The sequence below is a fragment of the Mus caroli genome, chromosome 9 (genome assembly GCF_900094665.2).
Source record: "Mus caroli chromosome 9, CAROLI_EIJ_v1.1, whole genome shotgun sequence".
NCBI classification, from domain to species: Eukaryota; Metazoa; Chordata; class Mammalia; order Rodentia; family Muridae; genus Mus; species Mus caroli.
In genome coordinates, this window is record NC_034578.1 from 41,197,700 (window position 1) to 41,225,625 (window position 27,926).

The 27,926-nt window shown below is 48.7% G+C and overlaps 4 protein-coding genes and 1 pseudogene across 7 annotated transcripts in view; 3 read left to right on the forward strand and 2 right to left on the reverse strand.

The window, feature by feature from the left end:
- Window positions 1-1,068: 1,068 nt before the first annotated feature.
- Dpagt1 (dolichyl-phosphate N-acetylglucosaminephosphotransferase 1) lies at window positions 1,069-8,694 on the forward strand. 2 transcript variants are annotated; one of them, XM_021172758.2, is made up of 10 exons: window positions 1,069-1,087; window positions 2,195-2,254; window positions 2,601-2,721; window positions 3,007-3,220; window positions 4,107-4,253; window positions 6,211-6,295; window positions 6,991-7,179; window positions 7,637-7,724; window positions 7,890-8,045; window positions 8,131-8,694. In XM_021172758.2, exons 4-10 carry the CDS (start codon window positions 3,046-3,048, stop codon window positions 8,194-8,196), a joined length of 906 nt encoding a protein of 301 aa, XP_021028417.1. In that variant the 5' UTR covers window positions 1,069-1,087; window positions 2,195-2,254; window positions 2,601-2,721; window positions 3,007-3,045; the 3' UTR covers window positions 8,197-8,694. The 2 variants fall into 2 exon arrangements, with proteins under 2 accessions (XP_021028417.1, XP_021028416.1); XM_021172757.2 differs by lacking the exon at window positions 1,069-1,087 and having other exon boundaries at window positions 1,632-2,254.
- Window positions 8,695-9,770: 1,076 nt separating this feature from the next.
- LOC110301573 (histone H2AX) lies at window positions 9,771-11,152 on the forward strand. Its single transcript, XM_021172086.2, has one exon. The coding sequence runs from the start codon at window positions 9,849-9,851 to the stop codon at window positions 10,278-10,280; it is 432 nt and encodes a 143-aa protein (XP_021027745.1). The 5' UTR covers window positions 9,771-9,848; the 3' UTR covers window positions 10,281-11,152.
- Window positions 11,153-11,425: 273 nt separating this feature from the next.
- Hmbs (hydroxymethylbilane synthase) lies at window positions 11,426-19,526 on the reverse strand. The gene is made up of 14 exons (XM_021171909.1): window positions 19,314-19,526; window positions 17,302-17,355; window positions 16,797-16,869; window positions 16,389-16,438; window positions 16,250-16,305; window positions 15,859-15,936; window positions 14,794-14,871; window positions 14,624-14,699; window positions 12,964-13,077; window positions 12,708-12,746; window positions 12,434-12,553; window positions 12,195-12,248; window positions 12,002-12,088; window positions 11,426-11,923 (listed from the first exon to the last, which is right to left on the reverse strand). Exons 1-14 carry the CDS (start codon window positions 19,344-19,346, stop codon window positions 11,750-11,752), a joined length of 1,086 nt encoding a protein of 361 aa, XP_021027568.1. The 5' UTR covers window positions 19,347-19,526; the 3' UTR covers window positions 11,426-11,749.
- A 633-nt stretch (window positions 19,527-20,159) lies between these two features.
- LOC110301947 lies at window positions 20,160-20,744 on the forward strand (annotated as a pseudogene).
- A 3,426-nt stretch (window positions 20,745-24,170) lies between these two features.
- Window positions 24,171-27,926, reverse strand: part of Vps11 (VPS11 core subunit of CORVET and HOPS complexes) — a 15,402-nt gene continuing 11,646 nt past the window's right edge. For all 3 annotated transcript variants that reach the window (XM_029481759.1, XM_021172148.1, XM_029481758.1), the window contains 2 exons: window positions 25,047-25,269; window positions 24,171-24,664 (listed from right to left, as the gene is read on the reverse strand). In XM_029481759.1, coding sequence (XP_029337619.1) covers window positions 24,500-24,664; window positions 25,047-25,269 — 388 coding nt within the window. In that variant the 3' untranslated portion in view covers window positions 24,171-24,499. The remainder of the gene's footprint in view (window positions 24,665-25,046; window positions 25,270-27,926) is intronic.

Consider the following 27,926-nt stretch of genomic DNA (forward strand, 5'->3'; position numbering starts at 1 on the left):
GGAGTCTCAGCCTACTCCCAATCAGCAGGATAGCTGAGTGCTCTCTCCTCTGGGGACTTCAGGAGCTCCCTCCTCCCCACCTGCTCTGTGTAGCTCAGCCTCCCGGTTTGGAAGACCCTTCCCCTCCAACTATGGAAATGTTGTAAGCTAATATCCCCCTCCCTCCCTCTTACGTCCTCGTGCACTCCAATCCCTATTTTTTTTTTCCTCACTCATCATGCATGATGATGCCTGGTATACAGGTCTCTTTGTGTCCTATGCCTCAGGGGACACCAGAGGAGAGGAAAACATTTGCCTCCCTGATGTTGGCTTGCATGTGTTACAACACACAAGAAAAACAAAACTTACTATACTATCCAGTAGAGTGTATTTGGGACATAGATGGGGCTTTTAGTGTTAATAAGAGCCATCTCCAAGTTGAATGGACATTGCATACCTGATTTTCAGAAAAAGGAACCTAAGAAGTTCTTTTTTTTTTTTTTTTTTTTTTTTTTTTTTTTTTTGGTTTTTCAAGACAGGGTTTCTTTGTGTACCCCTGGCTGTCCTGGAACTCATTCTGTAGACCAGGCTGGCCTCGAACTCAGAAATCCACCTGTCTCTGCCTCCCAAGTGCTGGGATTAAAGGCGTGTACCACCACCGCCCTGCTTTTTTTTTTTTTTTAGATTTATTTATTATATCTAAGTACACTGTAGCTGTCTTCACACACACCAGAGGAGGGCATCAGATCTCGTTATGGATGGTTGTGAGCCACCATGTGGTTGCTGGGATTTGAACTCAGGACCTTCGGAAGAGCAGTCTTAACCACTGAGCCATCTCTCCAGTCCTTAAGAAGTTCTTTGACCTAAGTAGTGTCAACTTCATCCTGATTCTAGGAGTATGCTGTAATTCAAAAGGGGATGGACAAAACGCCATGTTATTGTCAACTCCCTAACTCTCTTTGGTGGATTTCTCTCTGAGGAAAACATTTGCCACCTAAGGGATCAATATTCCAGTGAATGGCTGTGCTACTAGCGCGTACAGGTGTCAAAAGGCAAGTGACTGGGAGGAAGAAACTAGACTGGGAGGAGACCCACAAGCTCACTGGAGGTATGGACAAGCTCTCCTGCAATTATTTGCAATGCGTCGGTTTCTGTCTCTCTGTTTGGAAAGCTTTGGCACAGTGCTGTGATCCAACATCAAGTTTTAATCCCTACTTTAATCGAAGACCTGAACGCTCAAACAGTTTCCTCCTGGCGAAATGCAGCCGTAGGTTGCCCAGCAACAAACTGCTATAGTGGAGGCAGAAGGTGGGTGGGTTGTGGGAAATGTACCTGGATCATGAACAAGAAAAAGGGCGGGAGGGGCTTTTTGAGTGTCTGAGCTTCCCAGGTTTTAAAAGCCCTCCAGATTGTGCCTGAGTTTCTGGAACCAGTGTTTCCGTCGGCAACAGTTTTCCTGCAAAGAGCGGGTGTGCTTCCACACTCACATTCTTCCTGACCACGGCCAGCTCTCAGTAGCCATATTTCCAGCCCCAGGGCATCCCAGACTAAGCTCAGGCTGCTAGCCCTTTAAACCCGACCTGCGAGGGAGACGACGTGGAAGCACAGAACAAGCGGTGTCAGCCACGTGGTACGAGGAAGCGTTCATGTTGGAACTGGGCAAAGCCTATTTCCACTCTGAGCTGCACAATATGATTGTTTCGAGAGTATCCACGTTCTTGTATTTTTTTTCAGTTGAGTTTTCAAAACGCTAATGGGACCGCTGCTTTAGAACTAAAGCTTTGTTTAAAATAACACTACCGGTCAGGCTCCAGTGCCCGTTTTAAAAATGGTGCTTCGGTCTTCAGCAGCGATAGTTCTTTCGCAATTAAGATCCGGGTGGAAACAATGGGTAGGTGCAGCGGGGCAGAGCCGAGGTTGCTTCCTAAGAGCTTCTTGCTGGTCAGGAGGGAGGGTCAGATCCTAGCTGGATTTTGTTCCCGCTGGCGCCGGAATCCTCTGCGGGTTGGGAGCCGCACTGCCGGCTGCCGAGGCCACGGGATTGTTCTTGGCTTACCAGTTAGCTGAGTAGGCGGCGGGGCGGCGGCCACCGGAGAGTCACCATGTGGGCCTTCCCGGAGTTGCCCCTGCCGCTGCCGCTGCCGCTGCTGGTAAATTTGATCGGCTCGCTGTTGGGATTTGTGGCTACAGTCACCCTCATCCCTGCCTTCCGTAGCCACTTTATCGCCGCGCGCCTCTGTGGCAAGGACCTCAACAAGCTCAGTCAGCAGCAGATGTGAGTAACCGCACGGGAGTGTCCTGGGTTGGGGGGGGGGGCAGGGTTGTGCAGGACAGGTGCAAGGACTGAGGTGCTTGGCTTTGCACTGGCCGGAAAGCTAACCTAGGCACCCAGAACTCTGGGAGGTCATTAAAGTTGTCTATCCTTGGGAAGGACGGAATGGAACTGTTGGGTGTCAGGAGTTGTAGAGGGGTAGGTATCCTTTGCCCTGTGCACACTCTCCCTACTCCCCAACAAACAAAATCCTGAGAAGAAGGCCACTTTAGTTTACTGGAACCCCTACTATTGTGAGTGACCACGCCCCTTTCTTCTTCCTCCTCTACCCTTTCCGGCTGGGCCGCAGCCCAGAGTCCCAGGGAGTGATCAGCGGTGCTGTTTTCCTTATCATCCTCTTCTGCTTCATCCCTTTCCCCTTCCTGAACTGCTTTGTGGAGGAGCAGTGTAAGGCATTCCCCCACCATGAAGTAAGTGCACCAGTGGGGAAGTTATTAGCGGGCTGGCTGGGGCCGGGCACTTGATTTGGGGCTATTTGGATTTGGGAAAAGGATGCTTGTGGCCACAACCATAGAGACAGGAATTCTTGGACTGGTGATATAGCTCGGTGGTAAAGCGCTTTCTCAGTTATGTGAGTATGTGCAAGGCCCCGGGGTTCAATCCCCAACTCCGAAAGGAAAAAAAAATGGAAAAGACAGGAATTCTTGACAGAGTAGAAGTAGGTGTGAGTCATTAAATGCCCACTTCTCCCCCAGTTTGTGGCCCTAATAGGTGCCCTCCTTGCCATCTGCTGCATGATCTTCCTGGGGTTTGCTGACGATGTCCTCAATCTCCGCTGGCGCCACAAGGTGCTGCTGCCCACAGCTGCCTCACTACCTCTCCTCATGGTCTACTTCACAAACTTTGGCAACACAACCATCGTGGTGCCCAAGCCCTTCCGCTGGATTCTGGGCCTGCATTTGGACTTGGGTGAGTAACCCTGCCACTACTGCCCCTGCGGGTGAGTAACCCCTGCCACTACTGCCCCTGTGGGTGAGTAACCCTGCCACTACTGCCCCTGCGGCACCTACTTTCCGGTACCCTTGCCTCTGAGGGCCCAATAGAGGACCCCTCCTGGTGGTCCATATCCCCATCAACCATTTCTTTTCTGTCCTTGTATCTACTTTCTCTCTTTTCCCTCCTTCTTCCCTATCTCTTATTTCCTTCCTGTTTCCAGGAAGCCATGCTGGCACTAAGACTTATTATCAAAGCTTTTCCTTTCTCTGTTTTGTATTTAAACAAACAAACAAACAAACAAACAAAAACAAAACAGGGTCATAGGGCTGATGAGATGGCTTAGCAGGTAAGAGCACTGACTGCTCTTCCGAAGGTTTGGAGTTCAAATCCCAGCAATCACATGGTGGCTCACAACCACCTGTAATGAGATCCGACACCATCTTCTGGTGTGTCTGAAGACAGCTACAGTGTACTTATCTTTGGGCCAGAGCAAGCTGGGACTGAGGGAACAGGGTTGACCTGAGAGAGCAGAGGTCCTAAATCCAATTCCCAACAACCAGATGAAGGCTCACAACTATCTGTACAGCTACAGTGTATACATAAAATAACAAATACATATACGTAAAAATAAATAAATATTTAAAAAACAAAACAAACAGTCACACACTAAATTGCCTTGAACTTATTTGGCCCTGGTAGGCCTTAAACAGGTAATCCTCCTGTCCCAGCCTTCCAAGTAGAATTATAGGCCTAGACTACTAGGCCTTGCCTACTTGGATCCTTTCTGGTGTTCCATTCATCCTGTGCTGTGTTCTGTAAACAAGCAAATCCAAATCCTACTCCTCGCTGTGTCCCCCAGGGATCCTGTACTACATCTACATGGGGCTGTTTGCAGTGTTCTGTACCAATGCCATCAACATCCTGGCGGGCATTAATGGCCTAGAGGCCGGTCAGTCACTAGTCATCTCTGCTTCTATCATTGTCTTCAACCTGGTGGAACTGGAAGGTAGGTGAGATTGGGGAGAAGGAGAAGTCTGGGTGTTAAGGGAATTGCCTGGTGTGAATTTATAGAGTTTCTTGTGTGTTTGTGTGTGGGGGGGGTGGGGGGTGGGAGGGGAATGACAAGACAACAGTGATTTTAGAATGGGAGCTATTTGTACACAGCAATAAGGAATTAAGCATGAGAAACAAAAACATTAATGCTGTCGTTTATAGCTTGATGGTCATGAATAGCTAGACCTTTTTTTTTTTTTGGTTTTTCGAGACAGGGTTTCTCTGTGTAGCCCTGGCTGTCCTGGAACTCACTCTGTAAACCAGGCTGGCCTTGAACTCAGAAATCTGCCTACCTCTGCCTCCCGAGTGCTGGGATTAAAGACGTGCGCCACCACTGCCCGGCGACCAATTATTTCTATTGGACATAAATAGCTTCACAGGTAGGATCACTCTCTGACCATAGTGGGGAAAGACTCTTCCCTTCCTAACCCTGTCTGATTGCAGACAGACCCAGAACACCTGGCAATATAAAAACGACCAGCATCCCTCAGCTAGCATGAGAGGGTACAGCTTTTTTTCCAATAACAATTTAGTTCTTCCTGCTTCCTTTTGTTTTGTTATTTTGAAACAGCCTTGCCATGTAACCCTGGCTAGCCTCAAACTTATGATCATCCTGTATGTCTCCTAAGGGCTGGAATTGCAGGCCTGCACCACCACGCCTGGCTTCCTCCTACTCTTAAAAAAATAAAAGTTATTCATGTATTTGGCCTTCTGTGCTCCCAGTTTGGAGCACATGTCTACTTCCTTTCTCCCTTCCCAAATTACCCAAAACAAATTCTAAAATAAGCCCCTCATATTGAAATGTTTTACGGTTCCCTCTGGTGTATGATTTCCAAAGTCTTAGTCTCTATGTAAGCCCAAGTTTGAGTATTAGGTTACTTTTGGACTTGTTGGACATCAACAAGTGCTTATTAAGCCTAAGCACTTTGTTTTGAGACAGGGATGTACCATGTTGCCCTGGAACTCACAGAGCTCCAAGTTCTGAGAGTAAAGAGATGTGTGCCTCCCTCTGTCTCCCAGCTAAAGCTAAGCACTTTTAAAGCATTGTCTCATTTAAATTAAATGACTCTGTATAACTGGGAGTACCCAGTTTTTGACAGATAAATGGAAGCTTATCAAAATTCAATGTGTCATTCAAATTCACACAGCCAAGAAATAAAACTGGTATTCAATCAAATCCCAGCTGGAATTTTTAAACCACATTTAAGATAGTCACTAGGTTTTCTGTTGTTTTCTCTGTCTCTTTCTGTGTCTCTGTCTCTCTCTTCCTCTCCATACCTCTGGCTATCCTGGGACTCACAATGTAGCCCAGGCTGGTCTTACACCAGGAGATATTCCTGTGTCTTCTGAATATTAGGAGTCACTAGCTTTTTGGTTGTTTTTTTATGTTTTGTTTTTAAAAAGATTTTAGGCATGTGGATGTTTTATCTGCATGTACATTTATCTGTACACCAGAAGAGGTCATCGGGTTCGATGAGACTACAGTTATAGAAGATGGTTGTGAGCCACCATGTGGGTGCTGAGAATTGAATAATTGAATTTAGGACCTCTGAAAGAGCAGCTAGTGCTGTTAACCATTGAGCCATCTTTCTAGCCTGTTGTTAGCTTTTTTTTTTTATAGGTCAATGAAAGTAATGAGTGTATCGGGAACGGCCTGGGTGACGTGAAAGGGGAAGTTAGAGCTGGGCACGGTGGCAAACACCTGTCATCCCAGCACATGGGAGGTGCCCGCCAGACTTGGCTACATAGGAAGTCAGAGAGCAGCAGTGGCAAGGTGGGGTAGAGTTGGTCTTGGAAGTGACTTGGGTGCCGTGTTCCTAATGGCTGGGAACATAAATTAGATCCAGATGAGACCCAGGCACACAGCGGGATGGCGGCACTGACTCCCTTCTGTTTGCTTTGCTCCAAAGGTGATTATCGAGATGATCATATCTTTTCCCTTTACTTCATGATTCCATTTTTCTTTACCACCTTGGGACTGCTGTACCACAACTGGTATGTAGGCCTATGGATGAGAGAGGAAATGATTGATGTATGTGGCAGAGATGGTCTTGACATAACCCAGCTTCTAATGAAGAGACTAAAATTGCGCATACTTTTGGTGGATATTCTCTAGCTCTGCCGTTGGTAGTAGTTTGCCACTCCTGTGTGAGCACAAGCATTCGTCTGGTGTATGTGTGTGTGTTTATGAACAGGGTATTAAATCTGAGGTCTTAATGCTAAGCAAGTACTTAAGATTTTAGCTGTATCCCCAGACTTTTTTTTTTTTTTTTTTTTTTGAGAATAGGGTTTTACTAAGTTGCCCAGGCTGGCATTGAACTTACAGTGTTGTCAGGCTGGCCTTGAATTACAGGCATGTGCTATTAGATCCCACCCTTCACCCCACCATCTGCACACCCTCGTGCTTGGGATCAAATCCATGACCTTGTACTCGCTAGGTGACTGCTTGCCCAGTGAGCTACACAGCAGCCTGGTGCTGGTGTGGAATCCCTGCCTATCCTGCAGGAGTTGGGAACAAATGATGTGTAGCCCCTAGGAATAGATGAGTTGGGGGCTGTGGGGCCTACAGAGTTTCTGGAACAGCCTTTCTTTTAGAACTCAGGGTCAAGGCTGGCCTGTTACTCAGAGCGAGTGACTGAAAGAGTCAGTAACAACTCTTGCCATTGGCTGAAATCCTCTCTCCCACACAGGTACCCATCCCGCGTGTTTGTGGGAGACACCTTCTGTTACTTTGCGGGCATGACTTTTGCCGTGGTGGGGATCTTGGGACACTTCAGCAAGACCATGGTGCTCTTCTTTATGCCACAAGTATTCAATTTCCTCTACTCGCTGCCTCAGCTCTTCCAAATCATCCCCTGCCCTCGACACCGGATGCCCAGGTAACCACTCTGGGGTCTTCAAGGGTCATCATAGTCTCTGACTTGGGATAGCTAAAGCCAACTTGCATTTCCTATGTAAAAAAAAAAAAAAGTTAGGGGAAAGACAAGCCAACTGTATGTGGGTAGCCCATTGTAATTTACGAAGCTCCTTTACTTACATAGTGTGTAATGTTTACAACAGCCCTGATCACCTGGGCGTAAGCATCCGAGCCAGAAATCAACTCCAGTACATAAGTACTAAGTACCTAAGTACTCAGTACTCTGCATAGCCCTGGCTGTCCTGGAACTCACTTTGTAGACTAGGCTGGCCTCGAACTCAGAAATCTGCCTGCCTCTGCCTCTGCCTCTCCAGTGCTGGGATCAAAGGCGTGCACCACCCCTGGCCTCAGTACTCTTCTTAGTAACCAGGGTGCAGAGGTCTCTGATTCAGTCCAATGAAATTATCTTCCCATTGCAGATTCAATGCAAAGACAGGCAAACTGGAGATGAGCTATTCCAGGTTCAAGACCAAGAACCTCTCTTTTCTGGGCACCTTTATTTTAAAGGTAACAAGGTAACAGGAGGTAGGGCCCGAGGCCGCCATCCTTAACTTGGGAAAAGAGAAACGTAGGCCTTTTCAGGCCTAAGAGGAGTTTGGGAACATCTAGAAGATCCCTATTCGTGAAGTAGATCTGCATAACTGAAGTCATCTTCACCCCTGGTCCCTGCAGGGAGCAGAGAACCTCCGGTTAGTGACAGTTCACCAAGGTGAGAGTGAGGACGGTGCCTTCACTGAGTGTAACAACATGACCCTCATCAACCTGCTACTTAAAGTCTTTGGGCCTACACATGAGAGAAACCTCACCCTGCTCCTGCTGCTTCTGCAGGTACAGCTCAGGGTGGGCCTTAGTAATGCCATGGCATTTACATCTCTTGTTGGCCTTGCTTCTAATTCCAGTCCATTTCTCCCAGGTCCTAAGCAGCGCCGCCACCTTCTCCATTCGTTACCAACTCGTCCGACTCTTCTATGATGACTGAGCTCCCTGACAGCTGCCCTTTACCTCACAGTCTCCATTGGACCTCAGCCAGGGCCAGCCTCTGTCTGGTCCGAGATGATCCTCTGGTCCAGGCCTCGCTGACACTTTTGTTCTCAGCTTCTGCCATCTGTGACTACTGATATCCTGGATGGACACCTTGCTGGACTTGAAGTCCGCTAGTTGGACTTTGCCTAGGGCTTTCTTCATCTTGCCATGCCCTCCCTTTCTGTCCCATCTGCAGGCTCACCAGGTGGGCTTGTAGCCTCTATTATGCAAATATTTGTAGCTCAGCTTTCAGAGCGATAACTCTAAAGGAATTCACCTGAGCCTTGAGAGAGAACCTGGGCTAGGGGCTAGAGTTAGGGCTACATACTCCAAGGTGACCGACCTCACATTTGACTATCAAATGAAGTGTTGTGATTGGGAATGGGAAGCTCAGAGACAGGGCCATGTGCTCAGAATGGTGACAATAAAGGACTGCCTTTTACTTGTTCCTGTAGTGTAGCATCCCCTCCCTCTGTCCTTTTTAACCTTCGAGGTGCTTCAGGAGTGAACCCTGGGGCTTCCTTATACTTAACTGCTCTACCACTGAACTATATGCCAAGTCTGGTATGTTTATTTTTTATATAGGCATTTTAGGATAGATTGGAAGGGTTAGACAGGGTACCTTCCCCAGAAGGAAACCGATCTCTCTTCCATCAGACCCTTTCTTGCAAAAAAAAGGCCTGTCACAAACTTAGACCAGACAGAACATGTTGAATAAATATCGCAGCACAAACTTGTGATAGCATAAAAGATCACAGTGCTCCATTTTCTGGCATAGGATTAAACTCCTAGGAGGTTTCATTCCTTTGCTTTAAACCCTCCCTTTAATCCTAGCACCAGGGAGGCAGAGGCAGGCTGATCTCTGAGTTCCAGGACAGGCAGGGCTACTCAGAGAAACCCTGTCTCAAACAAAAGCCAGATGGTGGTGGTGCAGGCCTTTAATCCCCACGCTTGGGAGGCAGAGGCAGGCGGATCTCTGAATTCAAGGCCAGCCTGGTCTACAGAGTGAGTTCCAGGACAGCCAGGGCTATACAGAGAAACCCTGTCTCAAAAAAACAAACAAACAAACAAACCTAAAAATAATAATGAACAAATAAACCCTCCGTCTACCAGGTTAGAGGAGGGAATTGGAAGTGCTCTAACCTGGAAGGAGAAAGTTGCTTATAGTGTAGACCCTTTTCCTTTAAAACCAAAGGCCGGCTCAAATTTCCCAGAAACTGTAGAGGTAGCTCCAAGCTCCACCCTTCTAGTCTTCGGGTTTTGTTGTCCGGCGTAGCGTTTAAATTTCGCGCGCTCTACACGGATTGGCCATTTCCACGGGTGAGCAGCCGCCAGCTTGCGGCCACTCCGCCTTGTCTTTTTCCCCGGGTAAAAGGTTTTCAAATTGGACCAATCACTGGGCGCGTTCTCTCTGCTAAGGCGCGTCACCGAAGGGTTAATTGCAACCAACCAGAGGTGGGTATTAAAAAAGGAACCAATCAGGAGAAAGAGGGGGCGTGTCCAGGGAGTTTATAAGGCCGGGCTTGCCCGGCGAGGCGACCGTTGACTGCGGCGGTTGGTGGTTCCTGTTCCCTCTGCGTTGTTCGCATCCTTTCTACCTCGTACACGATGTCCGGACGCGGCAAGACCGGCGGCAAGGCCCGCGCCAAGGCCAAGTCGCGCTCTTCACGCGCCGGCCTTCAGTTCCCTGTAGGCCGCGTACACCGGCTGCTGCGGAAAGGCCACTACGCCGAGCGCGTGGGCGCCGGCGCGCCGGTGTACCTGGCGGCGGTGCTCGAGTACCTCACTGCCGAGATCCTGGAGCTGGCGGGCAACGCGGCCCGCGACAACAAGAAGACGCGCATCATCCCGCGCCACCTGCAGCTGGCCATCCGCAACGACGAGGAGCTCAACAAGCTGCTGGGCGGCGTGACCATCGCGCAGGGCGGCGTCCTGCCCAACATCCAGGCCGTGCTGCTGCCCAAGAAGAGCAGCGCCACCGTGGGGCCCAAGGCGCCGGCGGTCGGCAAGAAGGCCTCGCAGGCCTCTCAGGAGTACTGAGGGAGTCCGCGCCGCGGCCGCCCAGTCCTCCCCACACCTCCACAAAGGCCCTTTTAAGGGCCACCACCTCCCTCACAGAAAGAGCTGAGCCACTTCGGGCTGCGGCGACTTGCCGCGTCCCCATCCCATCCCCTCCCTTCACCTCCACGCCCTCGCGCCTCTCTTCCCCTTACCCCGCACGGCCTCCGGCTCTGCCACGGAGGACGCGGACGCCGCGGCACCTGCCCATCCCGGAGCTCGTGACATCGCTTCGCCGTTCTCGGTTGTGGACGGCGGCTCCGTGCGGAGAGGCTGCGGCGCCTCCCCGGAGTCGCGGCCCCTCGCTCTGACGTCCGGCCGCGGTGGGCCTGAAGGTTAGTCCCTCCTCAGCTACAGCCCCGGCGTCTTTGCTTCAGCTTGGTGCTTAGCCCTCGCCTGGACCTTTGAGAAGTGACTTGATTGCCGGGCTTTGAGAAGGAGAAATGGATCACATTGTTTCCTTCGGTGTCACCGTTGCTGGCCTCATACCAGTTGACCCTGTCGCCATTCGTAGGCCAGTGTGGTGTGGCGGGGCCAAAAATCGTTGTAATGTGAACCCAGTTTCTCCAGGAATACCTCCCGGCAAGGGTCAGAGAGACGCTTACCGGCCCGTGGACAGGAGTTGTATACCTGCCGCAGGCGACTGGCAGCCGGGCCTAGCCATCCATCCCCTCTTCCCCAGCGACTCAACTACAACCCAAACACCTAGATACCAGCACAAGCCGGTGAATCCCTGTCTGGACTGAGCCTCTGGCTTCTGAACTGGAACTTTTGCAGCTATTACAAGTTTAGAACCTTAAGTGGGGAGATTTAATGGGCTAATTTTATTAAAGGATCGTTTGGTTTTGTTTTTTAAAAAAATGTCTCTGGTTTAATGTTGAATGCTGGAGTTCTGGGGCTGGACATACAGCTCCGTGGTAGAGCCATGTGCCTGGCACATCTTGGGAGGGAGTGGGACATAAGGTAACTTCCCTTCCTGCAGGCCATGGGAGTGGGAAAGGCTATGTAGTCCACGAAGATCCCGTTGACTGAAGACAGGCTGTAGGAATTGAAGGCTGATTTCTCTTTTTTTGAGAACATGAGGCAAATCACAGCGTGTTTTTACAACAGAAAGGTTTCAGACTCAATTCAAGTTTAAAAGGGCTTTGGGTTTATTCATATCTTCCCCAACTCTATCAGAAGGACCACATCCTAAATGGTTTATTAGTGGTATTGGTTACATTCAAAGATTGGCATGGACTTTCTCTAAAAGAGATGAAGCCCCCAACTACTGAGGGAAAGGCAGATATGGAGGCCCCAAGGTGAGGCATATCTTCCAAAGTGGAAGTCTCAACAACCCCGTGGTTCAATTTCCTGGGATAATCACACCCCTAGTGAAGGAGCACAGGGCACTTGGAAGCCAGAAGTAGGCACTGGAGTGGCAGCCAGAGTTCCTGTGCCCTACAGACCAGTTAGCGCACATCATTAAGCTGCCGTGCAACATCCAAGATGTTCTTGGCTCCTTTGTTGAGCAGCAAGCTAGCCAGGCTGATGCCCAGGTTCTCAGCAGCTAGCTGGGCTCCTCTTGGAATGTTCCGGGCAGTGATTCCAACCAGTTGTGGGTCATCCTCTGGACCATCTTCTTGCTGGATGACAGGTTACAATTTTGGTGAGAGGAAGATTACAAGCAGTTCTATATTCCTCCCTCATCTCCCAGTCAGTACCTGAACAGGGACCTGGATGGTGGCCTGCATAGTCTCTTGCATGCTATCTGAGCCATCTAGACTCCAGACTCCACCAGTCAGGTACAGCTAGGAAATAAAATGTTTGTACCAGGATATTTAAAGAAAGTTACTTAGATGTTTGGGTGCACATGGAAATGACAGTCCCTCCCCTCATGCATTTCCCCTGGCTTACTTGCCCATCTTTCATCACTGTATGCACTGCTACGGGCACGCTGCAGCCTCCTTCCTGCAACGATATGTCCCTTTGAGCTCTAAGGGCCCCTTTAACACCACTTTTGACCACAGACCTCAAGGGGCCAGATCAAGGTCCTCTCATACATACAAAACATTACATACAGAGTACTTGACAAATCTCTCTCCCTACTGCCCTTCCTGGTTTCCCCACACCACCATGGGAGGAGGCCATCTTACCAGGTGCCTCAGAAAAGCCCTTTCAGCAATGCAGCGAAGCAGAGTTTCAGGATCGTGCAACACACTCACTAGGTCCAAGATATCCTGGTCCTTGGCTCGGACTTCCACGGCTAGGGCTCCCTAAAAAACAACAGGCCTGATCTTCTCTAGTAATAGAGCTAAACATGAGAAACACACCTCTACCTGCTTCCCTGGGTCTTATGCATACCAAATCCTGTCCCTCTCTAAACATCTTATTTGATGGATAGCAGGTGCCAAAGGTTATGAACCCTACCTGACCCACAGCATACATGCATTCCTCTGGGTGCAAGATCTGTAGAGAGAGACAAGATGGTGGGATAGGGGATGTTCAAAGGCAGTGAGCTAGGGTTTGCCAATCTAGGAAGCCTGGGGAAGGCACAGATAGGAAGTCCAGCAATGAGTCCCAATATCCCTAGCCTGGCTTGTAGTGTTGTTGGCAGAATGGTCAGGAAGAAATCAAGGCAGGAGAGAGGCAGATTCAATGGGAAGGAGAACAGGGCAGCTCCTACCTGGCCCACCCGGTTCTGCCAGCCCATGCGCTGTAGGCCAGCCACAGCCAGGACAATGGCACTGAATTCCTGCAGCTCATCCAGCTTCCGAAGGCGGGTGTTGAGGTTTCCCCGCTGTGGAGCGTTGCTAAGGAGAAGTCAAGACCTACCCAGTGCACCCTCTGCCCCACAGTCTCTTTTCCCCCCTCTAGCTAACTTTTTAAAAACTTTTGTTTTTGTTGAGTGGTGGGGTATACTACACCTTTAAAACACAGCACTGGAGGCAGAAACAGATCTCCATGAATTCAAGGATAAATCTGGTCTACAGAGAGAGTTCCAGGACAGGCTGGGCTATACAGAAAAAGCCCATCTAGAAAAATGGTAGAAATGAAAAAAAAAAAAAAAAAGCTGGGCAGTGGTGACACATGCCCTTAAGCCCACAACTTGGGAGGCAGAGGTAGGCGGATTTCTGAGTTGGAGGCTAGGCTGGTCTAAAGTGAGTTCCAGGACAGCCAGGGCTATACAGAGAAACCCTGCCTTGAAAAACTAACTAACTAACAAAATAAAATAAAAAATAAATAAAAAGACTTCTTTGGAGACAGGTGTGGTTGGAGCACGCCTTTAATCCCAGCACTCGGGAGGCAGAGGCAGGCAGATTTCTGAGTTCAAGGCCAGCCTGGTCTACAAAGTGAGTTCCAGGACAGCCAAGGCTACACAGAGAAACTCTGTCTCGAAAAACAAACAAACAAACAAAAAACAAAAAACAAAAAAAACAAAACAACAACAACAACAAAGACTTCTTTGGATAGGCTCTCATAATGTAGCCGTGGCTGTGCTGGAACTTGCTAAGTTTTATTTTAGTTTTATGTGCATGGGTGTTTTGCATGCCATTCTTCAAAGGCCAGAAGAGGGCATCAGTTCCCCTAGAACTGAAATAGGAAGTAGTGGTGAGCCAAGGCGTGAGTGAGTGCTAGCAGCTGAACCAGGGTCTTCTGGAAAACCAACCAGCACTGTAAACCACCGAGCCATCTCTCTAGCCCCACGACACACTGTTTTAAAAATCAGTTTTATGAAACATATCACATATTCACTGTAAAAACCAAAACCACTTAGCAGCATAGAAAGTAAAAGCAGAAACACCTTCTGTCCCTGCCACCCAGGAGTGGTCACCGGTCAGCATGACCTGTACTGCAGTGCCTGCCCGTCTGTCTAACATGTCAGCTCTATAGAACGAGGAACCATGTTTGTTTTGCAATTGTCCTCATTGCCAGGCCTGAGTTTAAGAAAACATTTTAAAGGGTGCTGGACAGTGGTGGCGCAGGCCTTTAATCCCAGCACTCGGGAGGCCGAGGCAGGAGGATTTCTAAGTTCAAGGCCAGCCTAGTCTACAAAGTGAGTTCCAGGACAGCCAGGGCTACAGAGAAACCCTGTCTCAGGAAAAAAAAAAAAAGGAAAACATTAAAGGACTGTGGATGTGTGGATGGATGGATGGATGGATGGATGGATGGATGGATGGATGGATAGATGGATGGATAGATGGATGGATGGATGGATGGATGGATGGATGGATGGATGGGTAGGTGGACGGACAGATGGAAAGACGACCCCCTGACTGCATGGACCACTTGCTTAGGAAGGTCCTTTTTTCCCTCTTTTTCCCCTCCTTCTTCTGAAAGGATACAATACTCTTGAATTCCAGGTGGGGGAACTTTCTCTGTAGCTGAGCCACTCTCCTCAGAGAGCTGGTTCCCACGGCACTGCTCAAAGAGAGTTTAGAATTAAACTTAACCTAGGCTGCCAACTGTTCTCCACTGTCCAGCCCTCTTTCCCCCGCACACTAGGCCCACTCACCTTTTCTCTGGCAAGGTTTCCAGGGTCTTTCCAATAAACTTTGGGTGAAAGACAACAGCATCACAAGGGTTTTCCCGTCTGCAAAGCAAATGATGAAATAAAGGTATTAGCATTTGGAGATAGGGCTTAACTCTAGGCCAGGCTGACCTAAAATTTTCTCTGTACCCCAGGCTAGCCTTTAACTCACAATAACCCTCCTGCCTCAGCTCCCTGAATGCTGAGATTATAGGCATGAGCCACCAGGCCAAATTCATTTTATTTTCTTTGGAAACATTTTGTATTTCTTTCTTTCTTTTTTCTTTTTTTGTTTTGTTTTATTTTGTTTGGTTGGTTGGTTTTTGGTTTGTTTGGTTTTTTTTTTGGGTTTTTTGTTGTTGTTGTTGTTGTTTTTGGAGACAGGGTTTCTCTGTATAGCCCTGGCTGTCCTGGAACTCACTTTGTAGACCAGGCTGGCCTTGAACTCAGAAATCCACCTGCCTCTGCCTCCCAAGTGCTGGGATTATAGGCGTGTGTCACCACCGCCCGGCAGGTTTTATATTTCATTTTCTTGATTGTTTCCACTTTCATTGATGGGATGAGGAGCATAAACATTCTACAGCATGTATGTATGAGTCAGATGACAACTTGTGGGATTCAACCCTCTTCTTTCACCAAGTGGACCCCACAGACTGAACTCAGGTCATCGGCTTGACAGCAAATGCCTTTACCACCTAAGCCACTGTAAACTAGCCTTCTGGTGCCCCTAAGGCACAATCTAAGTTCCTCAGGCTGGTTCAAATCCCTCTGTAGCCCAGGCTGGCCCAGAATCTCTGATCCTGTCTTAGCCTCCCCAGTAGCTGGGATTTCAGGTCCATGCCACTGAGCCCAACTCACAAACTCTAAATAGCCAACCAATTGGCTTTCCTGCCACACTTTATGTCTGACAACCTTCAAAATAGCGGGCTAAGTGGTCAAGTTCCAAATGGGAAAAAAAAAAAAAACAAAAAAAACAAAACTCAAAGATTCCCACAGTAGGATTAATCCCTGCCCAGGGCCCTCCCTCCCATCCATGTCCTCCCCACTTACTTGCAGATGGCTCCAATAGTAAAGCCAGGAGGTAGTATGGTAGGCACATCCTTCAGGGAGTGAACAACCAGGTCCACTCTGGAGACGACAGGGGGAGGACACAGAGAGAGGCTTTGAGTAGGTGACCTTACCTTCACCACCCACCCCAGCATCCTTGACAGCTGTTCAGGAAGATAGCATCTTAAGATCTAAGACCTGGTCTCTTCTCAACTACTCTACCCCATTTCCCCAGACAGTCTGATTCCCCAGGTAGTTAGGCTACTCCAAGGCAAGGCTCTCTGCTCTGTGAAAGCCTGTGAGCTCCACAATCTAACCCGACAGTCCTGCCAATATTGGGGAGCCACTTTGGGGTTCTAGGCTCGGGGTATCACATTCCTCCATCCTCACTCACTCGTTTTTTTCCAGGGCATTTTCTAGCTCCTTGGTAAACAGGCTCTTCTCTCCAATCTGCCAGGCAAGAGAGAGCCTCAGAGTGAACCCCTTACACGTGGGAGAGGGACAAGAAGAACGGGGACAAGGACTGGCGTTACCTTAGAGAGTGCAGTATCAAGAATCTTGTCTCCCGTGGTGGACATAGCAACTGAGGAGAGTCAATCAGATACCCATTAACACCTACTGAGTCACCCCTCATTCAGGCCTTGACTGGATTCCCTGTGGAGTCCGAGGCATAGAAGACCCAGCCCCTAACTCTCTCAGATATACACACTGACAGAAAAAGCAGAAATACTCATAAAAGAACCCAGAGCAGAAAGTATGAAATGTCAGGCTAGCCCAGGAACTGGAGGAGATGCACACAGGAGACAATCTTTCTTTCCCTTCACAAGCAGCCAGAACAGTCTTACAGGCAGGCTTTGACCACAGGCAAAGCCAGAGATGCCCTGTCCTCCGGTTCACTGGATTCCCATTCACTACCAATCACTCCTCTCAAGAAAACTTACTGATTTCAAACTGTATGCCAGGGTACAAGGCTTTCAGCATCGCCACCACAGTGTCAGTCTGTATGCGAGCCAGCTGGGGAAAGAGATTCAGATGGTTTCTGACCTCCCCTGGCCACTGCCCCAGGCTCAGACCCTCATATGGACCAAGAAAGCTATGAAAGGGGTTAGACTTCTCACATGAGGATGAGAAGGGCCTGCCCTGAGAGTCCCTTCTCTGTACCCCAATCATTTCCCTGCTCCGGAGACTCTCTTTTCAGAGGAAGTGAGCTGCCATCCCCCATGAAATTGACTCTCACACACTCTTATTTGCTCGATGCTAGCCTTTGGGTCCCACTAGTGACCCTGTGAGCCTCTGGGTCCCACTAGTGACCCTGGGAGCCTCTGGGTCCCACTAGTGACCCTGTGAGCCTCTGGGTCCCACTAGTGATCCTGTGAGTCTCTGGGTCCCACTAGTGACCCTGTGAGCATTACAATTCTTGAGGCAATGCGCTATGTCTGTACTCACCTGGCTCTTACGGGTGCCCACTCGAATCACCCTCATCTTTGAGCCGTTTCCTTCCTGCAGAAGAAAGTCCCTAGGTTATCATCTTTTCCTTATTCAAAGAACTAGGATCACAGGCTTAGGAGAGAGGACTCCCGGGTCCTAGGCAGGTGAGGTTGCTAGGAGGGAGAGACTCTCAGGACTGGTCCTTGAATCTTCCTTTGTACCTTCTGTCCTCCTACGGGATCCAGAGAAGCAGAGACCAGAGGAAAAGCTGGAATAGGATCTGTTGTAGCAGCAGCAACAGGACACTGAGCCCCAAAGCTCAGCCTGGCCAAGGAGGTTCTGAGTGGGAGGGCTGCACACAGCCAGGTGGGCAAAATGATAAGGCCCATCAGCCTCAGCACAGTGAGGGTGGGCCCTGCCGGAGGGTGGGGCCCACAGAAGCTGGGGCAGGACAGCCGAAGCCTCCCATTGCTAGAGAACAAGCTCACTGTCCACGACAACTCAGGCACTTGAGAAGGCCTCACTAAGCCCTGGGTGAGACACTAAGCATCCTTTAGTGCCACCAGGATGTACTCCTACAAGGATTGAAATCAACCAAGCTAATGTACAGCCCTTTCATCCCTTTGGCTGGGTGACTTTGGGAACATCATCCCATCAAGGGCTTGTTAAATTAAAGGCCACCTCATGCCTCAAGAAGTCCCAGAAGACTACAAGAATAAACTGCCTAACAGTCATTGCCTACAGGCTTCCTCTGGTGTCTTAAGCCAGAACCAAGAGCTCAAAAGGACACACCTCTTTCTTTTGTTAAGGCGCCTTGGATAAAGGTGTCTAGGGCCAAGCAGGTAGAACTGGGTTCTGCAGTCTGATACAAAGGGGACAGGAGTCACTGTACAGATTGCCCCCCTTCCCTGCACCAGGTTCCTCATCTCACAGGCTCTTCTATAACCAGACACTCAAGTTCTTGGTCACTGGAGGTGAAAACTTGCTCTCGGACTCCAGTCTACTCCACTGCAAAGATTCCTCCAACAAATGACTCTGAGATAGCCTTTGCAAATTTATCTGGGCTTGAAATAACACAGAAATTTCGGACAACAGGGAGCCCATAGAAAGGAATTGCTAACTAAGTTCAAACAATTTGTTTTTTAATTAATTGATCCAGAACAGCATTTGAGCCATGTCTGCATATTGTCCTTGCAACGAGCCTACTAGGTTAGACAGGGTAGGTACTTCCACCCGTGTCACAGAAGCAAAGATGCAGAGCGGTCAAATTACTGTCTAAACATCTCACAGCTACGAACAGACAGAAAGTGGGTGCTGAAATCCAGGCCTTCCTACCCTAACCCAGTGCTCTAAAAATGTTTTCATAGCCAAGACTACTGCTTACCGCCTGGGCAGGAGATAAGCAGGCTTCCCAGCTCAGCTTTATCTCAGGCAGCCTGAACACAAGTTCAGAACTTTCCAGGCAGGCCAGAAATGACAAGGCCCAGGGGTGGGTTCCCTCCCCCGCCCCCCGCTCACAATAGCAATTCAGGTGTGTCTCTACTAGGACTTTTGTGGGTGGCTAAGGCTGGGTGACTTCCATAACGGAGAACGGGAGAAGGCGTGTAACCTCCAAGATGTTTGTATACAGTTTTAAGTGGGGTGTGCTCTCCCCGAATGAAGTGGATCGTATTCCGAGATAGCTGGATTTGCCTCAGCCCCTTCTTCGTGAAAAGGATCTTGTCTGTGTATAATCCTTTACTGGCCGGGAACCACAGAGATCCAGCCAGAGCCTACAGGGATGGAATCCCAGGGCCGACCACCTTTCCACTCACAACCCCGCCCCCACTGCTCGACATCACTCCTTCCTTGCCTTAGGGCAACCTAGTTGCTGGCCCTTTAAAAAAAACCTTGGGGTGTGTGTGTGGGGGGGGGAATGACAGCTAACTATTCCGACCAATAGACGACGGGAGCATGGCAACCGGGAGCCAATCGTTGCACCCAGAAAGTCCCGAGAAGTGCGGGTCATCGGTCACCGGCTCAGAACTCACCGCGGTTGTGGCCGCGCCGCCGTTACCGGACATGACTCCGCCCAGGGCGCAGGCGCGGCAGTGCCGCTGCGGTCCCCTGGAGTCTGCAGAAGCCGGCGACCTGGGCCGGCCGGGACTGAAGGCACATGGGGCCCGAGCCCGCACTTCAGTCCGGCTGCAGGACCTGCTGAGCTCTGCGTCACGTCCGCTGCCCTCCCTCGACGGGGCGGTGCCTTCCTCTGGGCGGGAATTAGGATTGCGACATAGCCAGCCTCTTCGCTCAAGTCCACTGCACAGAACAACTCAAAAAGACTTTTTTTTTTCCTTTTCAATTTTTATTATCTTTTACTTTAAAAAATATTTATTTATTGTATGTATATGAGTACACCATTGTTCTCTTCTTCAGACACACCAGAAAAGGGCATCAGACCCTATTGCAGATGGTTGTGAGCCACCATGTGGTTGCTGGGAATTGAACTCAGGACCTCTGAAAGAGCAGTCAGTGCTCTTAACCACTGAGCTTTCCAGCTATTTACTTTTTTTTTTTGGGGGGGGGGTGTTGAGACTGGATCTGTGTAGCCCCTGGCTGTTTTAGAACTAGCACTGTAGAACAGGCTAGCCTTGAATTTACATAGATAATAGATCAGCCTGCCCCTGCCTCCCAAGTGCTGGGATTTAAAGCCACCCCCTCACCTGGCTATTTTATATTGCATTTATTCAGTGTAGTGTTGGTGCATACGGAGGTCCTAGGATAACCTGACTGAGTTAGCTCTTGCCCTCCATTATGTCCCAGACCATTTGAACAAATTTCCATGCCTGCCTGCTAGGGTGCTCTCATCGTCCATAAAGAACTTCAGAAGGGCTCTTCCTGTAAGCGGCCAGAGGTCACCTGCCAAGATGGTTCGCTACTCTCTTGACCCAGAAAACCCCACAAAATCATGCAAATCAAGAGGGTCAAACCTTCGTGTTCACTATAAGAACACCCGGGAAACCGCCCAGGCCATCAAGGGTATGCATATCCGCAAAGCCACCAAGTATCTGAAGGATGTCACTTTAAAGAAGCAGTGTGTGCCATTCCGGCGGTATAATGGTGGAGTCGGTAGGTGCGCCCAGGCCAAACAGTGGGGCTGGACACAGGGTCGGTGGCCAAAAAAGAGTGCTGAATTTTTGCTGCACATGCTTAAAAATGCTGAGAGTAACGCTGAACTTAAGGGTTTAGACGTAGATTCTCTAGTCATTGAACACATCCAGGTGAACAAGGCACCTAAGATGCGCCGACGAACCTACAGAGCTCATGGCCGGATTAACCCATACATGAGCTCCCCCTGCCACATTGAGATGATCCTCACTGAGAAGGAACAGGTCGTTCCAAAGCCAGAAGAGGAGGTTGCACAGAAGAAAAAGATATCCCAGAAGAAACTGAAGAAACAAAAACTCATGGCCCGGGAATAAATTCAGCATAAAATAAATACAGATAAAGTTAAAAAAAAAAAAAAAAAGAACTTCAGAAGGCTCCTCAGAATTTTACAGACTCACCTCTCCAGCGCTGGCATAAGCAATTAGTGTAACAGTTGTTTTTTCTTCTTGTTGATTTGTTTTATTTTAACAAGGCAAGATTTGTGCTGTTATGAGCCCAGGCTGGCCTTGAAGTTTTCCATTTTCTTACCTTAGCCCCCCATTGAAGAGAGTATTTCTTGTTTGTTTGTTTGAGACAGGGTCTCATGTAGCCTAGCCTCAAACTTGTTATGTAGCCCAGAATGACCTTGAACTAGCATTAGAACATGTACCACCATGCTTTAATTTCCAAAGAGATAAAAGGTCCTGTCAAGGTCTGGAGAGGTGGCTCAGTGGTTAAGAGCATTTGCTGCTCTTACAGAGGACCTGGGTTTGGTTTCCAGCAGTTCTAGTTCTGACAGCCTTTCCTAATCTCCCTGAGCACCAAGCATGCATGAGGTGCACATGCATACAGGCAGGCACCTACACATGCATAAAATAAAAATATAACTTACAAAAAAATGTGAAAAGCCGGGCATGATGGTATTTCTTTAATCCCAGCACTTAAGAGTTGGAGGATCTCGGGCTGGTGAGATGGCTCAGTGGGTAAGAGCACCTGACTGCTCTTCCAAAGGTCTAGAGTTCAAATCCCAGCAACCACATGGTGGCTCACAACCATCCGTAACGAGATCTGGCGCCCTCTTCTGGAGTGTCTGAGGACAGCTACAGTGTACTTACATATAATAAATAAATAAATTAAAAAAAAAAAAGAGTTGGAGGATCTCAAGGCCAGCATCAACCACACAGTAGATTTAAAGCTAGTCTGGGCTATGAGAGACCCTATTTCCCTCTCCCACCCCAGGAAAGTCCAGGTAGCCAGATGGTACACACCTTGATTCTCAGCACTCCGGATGCAGAGGCAAATCTCTGCAAATGTGTGACCAGACTACATAGTGAGACCCTGCCTCACAAAAGGTGTGTGTGGGGTGTGCAACCCTGGAGACAAGGGAGTGTGTGGGGTGTGCAATCCTAGAGACAAGTGTGTGGGGCATGCAACCCTGGAGACAAGGGAATGTGTGGGGTGTACAACCCTGGAGATGAGTGGGAGTGCCAACACCGTGAGGGACAGATTCAGGCTTCACATGTCCTAGGCATACATTGCACCACTGAGCTCTATGCCCAGCCTCCAAAGTGCTTGCCAGGTGTGGGGAGACTGAGGCAAAAGGATTCTTAATTCTATACTATGCTACGTAGCAAGACCCTGTCTCAAAAGCAAAAAGAACCCTAGCACACAGACATGCTGGACTGGTATGCACAGTCCTTGTATCACATGCCTAAGGTCTTGGGTTAGCTCCAAGAAACACACTGTTCTTTCCACTACTTTGATTAATAGCAATGAATCAAGCATTGTACAGAGGCCATTTGTTTCTTAAGTCAAAATTGCTATTCAAAGTAATATCCAGATGGGAAAACTGAGGTTCTGAGAAAGTAGGAGTCGACCTAAGTGGTTGGAAGGAGTGGTACACTCATATGATCCCAGCTACTGGGGAGGCTGAGACAAGATGAAGACACCTTGAGCCCAGGAGTTCAAGACCTGCCTAGACAACAAAAGACCCCCATGTCAAAATGAAAAAGAATGGCCCTGGAGCTGCAAGATGGCTCAGTGAGCAAAGCACTTACCCGTGCAGTCATAGTGGCCTGAGTCTGACCCATTCTAATCCATGGTAAAGATGGGAGAGAATCCACTCCGAGAGCTGACCTCTGACCTGCCCACCCTACCTCCACATTCACACACATACCAAATGAACGTAAAGGAGCTCGAAATCCAATAATACAGCCAGGACTCAGTCTCAGCGGTCTGATCCAGTCTATCATAACTGCCATCAGAGTGGCCACCTGTAAGCCCAGCCCTTAGGAAACAGACTAAAGACAAGTGTCACAAGTTCAAGGCTAGGCAGGGCTACATCCAAAGGCTTTCTAAACAATACAAAGGGAATTCACCAAACCCAGAAAACAAAGCTGCTTAACTCAGAGCCCATGATTTTTTTTTAACTGTGACAGGGACACACTGTGTGGCCCCAGTTGGCCTGGAACTCAGAGATCTGCCTGCCTCTGCCTCCTCAGTACTAAATGCACCACCATGCCTGGCTCATGTTACTTTCCTTAAACAATCTCATGGGAGCACAATTTACTGACATAAGCATAGTAACATAACCTTTAACCTGACAACTTCAAAGGGGGAAATGTTTACACAAAAGACCTTTTCTCTTGCTTATCCGACACTGAAGACAGCAAGATACCAACCTATCCTGACTAGGTCCAAGGCTATCTGCCTTCTGTTTGTGTGTTTTTTTTTTTAGATTTATTTATTTATTATATGTAAGTACACTGTAGCTGTCTTCAGACACTCCAGAAGAGGGCGCCAGATCTCGTTGCGGATGGTTGTGAGCCACCATGTGGTTGCTGGGATTTGAACTCTGGACCTTCGGAAGAGCAGTCGGGTGCTCTTACCCACTGAGCCATCTCACCAGCTCCTGTTTGTGTGTTTTAAAACATATTATTATGTGTGCATGTGTCTACGTGTGTATGTAGGTAAGAAGCCAACTGGAGGGAGACCTTTCATCATGTGGCCCTAAGCCATGAAACTCTGGTCACAAGGCTGGAAGTAATCGACCTGCTGAGTCACCTCACAGGTGCTCAGCAGCCCAGGGAGAACTAGGTACCTAGATTTACTTTAAGCCTCGGACTCTCCTGTCTCTCTCAGAAGTGCTGGCTCACAGGTACAGGAGGAGGGCCAAGAGCTGCAGCAAGAGCTGGTTGGCATGTCTTGCTCCAGGATGCACTCACAGTTCAGTCCTATTTTGTTTTGAGGTAAGGTCTTAACGAAGTAGTCCAAACATAGCCCAGCCTGTCCTTGGCTCTGTAATGAAGGCTGCTCCTAATTTGTGATCTTCCTGCCTCAGTTTCTTGTTTAGCAGTATTATGCCACCACACCCAACTTCAGAGGGCCTTTTGAAGAGGCTCTCCAGAAGGCAACTAGTGTATAGCTTAGTATATTTGCCCTATGTATCAACACAATGAACTTCTTAACTTTCCCAGAGGTCACAGGCCACACCCACTACTGGAGTGTTGTGGAGCCAACCAGACAGGAAGACCACAGGCAAGGAACTAGAACTCAGGACGTTCTTAGATATTTGTCACCTGAGGGCGAAATGTGATGACACACGCCTTTAATCCCAGACTCGGGAGACAGGAGCAGGAGAATCTTTGTGAGTTTGAGGCCAGCCTGGTCTACATAATAAGGTATAAGCCAGCCGAGGATACACAATGACATCCTGTCTCAAAAACAAAAAAAGAAAACACCTGGAAAGTCTCCATAAAGTCTTTTTCAGTCCTTATACTGTTGTTATACTTTTATTTATAGGCTCTGGGAGCAAGGACCCAAGCACGGCCTGGTGCCCTTGAGTAGAGAATAAAGCAGCTATTGTCCAGAGAGGTTGCTGAGGTGGCCTTCCTCACTGGTGTGGAAGAATCTATACTGCTGGTCAGCAGGAGGGACAGCAGGCTGGCAAAAGGAGGACGCAGGAAAAGCAGAGTCCCTTCTTGAGTCCTGAGGCTCTGGAACTGTGGTCATGTCTGCTACCATCTCTTCCTCAGGCCTACGTCTGTGCTTCAGAGGCCCAGGGATATAGGCTTTCCCAGGAGCTGCCTAACTAAGTTCCCCTCCTGGAGTGCATCAGCAGGTCCCGCTGCAGTCCAGCCTCCAGGCTGGGGGTCAGTCTGGCTGTAGGAGGGTCGGTCAGCAGAGTCAACTTGTTGAAAACCCCTCGGCCAAAGTAGTCCGCAATCACAGAGAAGCTGTCGTTCGAGCACTTGAGCTACAAGGAGACAAAGAATCAGACCTACAGTGCTCACTTGCTGACTGAAAAGGGAACAAATCCGCTGGCACTGAGGACCCTGTGGCACTGATGGTAGGTAGTGTGTATGTGTGTGTGTGTGTGTGTGTGTGGGTGAGAGAGAGAGAGAGAGAGAGAGAGAGAGAGAGAGAGAGAGAGAGAGAGAGTTTGTGTGCATGCATGTACCAATGGAGACCAGAAGAGGGCATTAGATACCATGGAGCTGGATCAGGCAATCGTGAGCCTCCTGATTCTGGTGTTGGGAAATTATCTCAGGTCCTCAAGAGCACTTCCTGCTCTCTGAACTACTGAGCACTCTCCAGACCACCCTGTCCCCCACCCTTTTTAACCTGCTCATCCCCACCTGATGTTGGAACTGATCGTGGAGATCTCGTTTCTGTTCCTGGGCCCGGATCATATCCATCACCTTGCGGTTCTCAGGGAGGCAGGTGGGGCAGTCAGCATCACTTTCTGAGTAGCTCTCAAAGCAGTGCTGGTGGAAGGAGTGGCCACACAGGAAGTGGACTGAGGGCAGCTCCAAGGCACTGTTACAGATGCTGCACTTCGTCTTCTGGAAAATCTTTGGACTACAGGCAGGAGACAGAAACAGTGGCACAGTGAGGGCAGGGACAAGCGCCAGAAGAGAGGAAAGGAAGCAGGATGCACAAGGTCCCTTGGGAGGTCACAGAAACCCTGCCTGTTCTTCCCACCCAAAGGGAGTCAAACAGGTATAAAAGCGCCAACCTGGAGCGAAGGTTTCTAAGTGCCAGTCATCCAGGAGGATAAACTGTGCCCTCTTCCAGTTTTCAAACTGCCACCAAATCCTTTAAAGGAGCCTTTCCTGCCCACAAACTCTGGCAGACATTTGCAATAAGGGGAAGGAAATGCAGATCTAATTAGTAGCAGGGTGTTTAATTAGTAAGGTTCAGAGCCTTCATTCAATCGTCAGTATCATGGCATTCACACCCCACCCCACCCCCAGACAAACACACACCATTTTGTTCTCCCTATGTTATTATTTTTAAAAAGATTTTCATACCTGGCTTTATTTTTATTTTATGTATTTTATATGAGTGCTTTTTCTATATATGTATGTGTACCACAGGAGGTCAGGGAAGGATGCTGAATCCCTTGGAATTGAAGTTTTGTTGTTGTTTTTTAAAGAATTATTTATTTGTTGCATGAGTACACTATACTTGTCTTCACACGTACCAGAAGAGGGCATCAGATCCCATTAAAGATAGTTGTGAGCCACCATGTGTTTGCTGGGAATTGAACTCAGGACTCCTGCAAGCTAACCACTAAACCTTATCTTCTAGCCCCTTCCTGCCACATTTATTTATTTATTTATTTATGATTTTTCGAGACAGGTTTTCTCTGTGTAGCCCTGGCTGTCCCGGAACTCACTTTGTAGACCAGGCTGGCCTTGAACTCAGAAATCCGCCTGCCTCTGCCTCCCGAGTGCTAGGAATAAAGGCGTGCACCACCATGCCCGGCCGCCACTTTTATTTTTAAGATTTCTTTTTTCAGTTCTTTGTGCATTAGTTGCAGTGGAGTTAGACGTGGTTGAGTGCCTGACATGAATGCTGGGAAATGAACTCAACAAGAATAGGACATGCTCTTAATCACTGAGCCATCTCTCTAGTCGCCTTCTCTTTCTCTGTTTATTATCTTCTCAGAATTTACAACTATCTCAAACACTCTAACCATCGACTTGTTTGTTTTCTATATTTATTTTAAATGTATGTATGTGCCTGAATGTGTGTGTGTGCACGACTAGAGTGTGGATGCTTGCGGAGGTCAGAAGACGACGCCAAAATTCCTGGAGATGGAGTGAGTTACAGGCAGTTGTGAGCCACCTGGTGTGAGTGCTGGGAACTGAACCCAGGTCCTCTGCAAGCACAGCAAGCACTATTAACTGCCAAGCCATCTCTATAGCCCCAAGTCTGCCTATTTAAAATGTTTAATGTATGTCTCAAGGACATCAGGTCGAAGAAGGCAGGGCCTACCTGTCTATGTTATTCATGAAAGGCACTGGACATTATAGTAAAGGCTAAGTGGAATGAGAAACCATTTCATAATAAATATTATACGGCCAGGCAGTGGTGGTACACACCTTTAATCCCAGCACTTGGGAGGCAGAGGCAGGCGGATTTCTGAGTTCAAGGCCAACTTGGTCTACAGAGTGAGTTCCAGGACAGCCGGGGCTACACAGAGAAACCCTGTCTCGAAAAAACCAATAGATAGATAGATAGATAGGTAATTTACAATGTAATGGGGAGAACAGACAGAATACCTTATAGCTGGGCATGGTAGTGAATGCCTGTGATCCCAGCACTTCAGGAGGATTAAGGAGTCCAGGGTTAGCTTCAGCTACCTGAGACTGTCTCAAACAAACAGAACAAACTCCCAAAGACTTAGCACTTGGTAATAATCTCTACTATTGACAATTCTATCCAGGCACAATGGCTTGTCTCTGCAATCCTAGCACTTAGGAGGAAGAAGCAGAAAGATCGCTTTGAGTTGAGCTCAAGGTCAGCCCAGGCTGCAGAGTAAGGTCTCAAAAATAACACAAGACATGGGCTGGAAAGATGGCTGAGGATAAGAGCATCGGCTGTTCTTCTCAAGGACCCGGGTTCAATTTCTAGTACCCACATGGCACCTGTGTGTAACTCTAGAATCCAATATCCTCACTCACTCAGCCACACATGCAGGAAAACAAAACGCCAGCGCACATAAAGTAAAATGAAAACACAGGCCTGTAACCGCAGCTACTGAGAAGGCTGAGGCAGTAGGGTCAACTGTTCCTCACCAGCCTGGCCTACACACACCTGCAAGAGGAGGCTGGGTACCTCAACAGAGATGACCGTGCTTGTTGCGCTAGCCTGACATCTGAGTGTGAGCCCTGAACCCCATGTGGAAAAGTGGGAAGTGATAGTGCATACTTGTGATCCCTGCACTCCTAGAGGTGGAAACTGGTGGGCCAGGTATGCAGCATACCAGAAATAAGAAAGACTAGTCAAGAATTATTAAAGCAATCCTCTGACTTCCACATGGCCCTGTGGCATACAGGCAGCCACACTTGCACACAGAAAACCAAAACAGGGGGCTGGTGAGATGGCTCAGTGGGTAAGAACACTGACTGTTCTACCAAAAGTCCTGAGTTCAAATCCCAGCAACCACATGGTGGCTCACAGCCACCTGTAGTGAGATCTGATGTCCTCTTCTGGTGCATCTGAAGTCA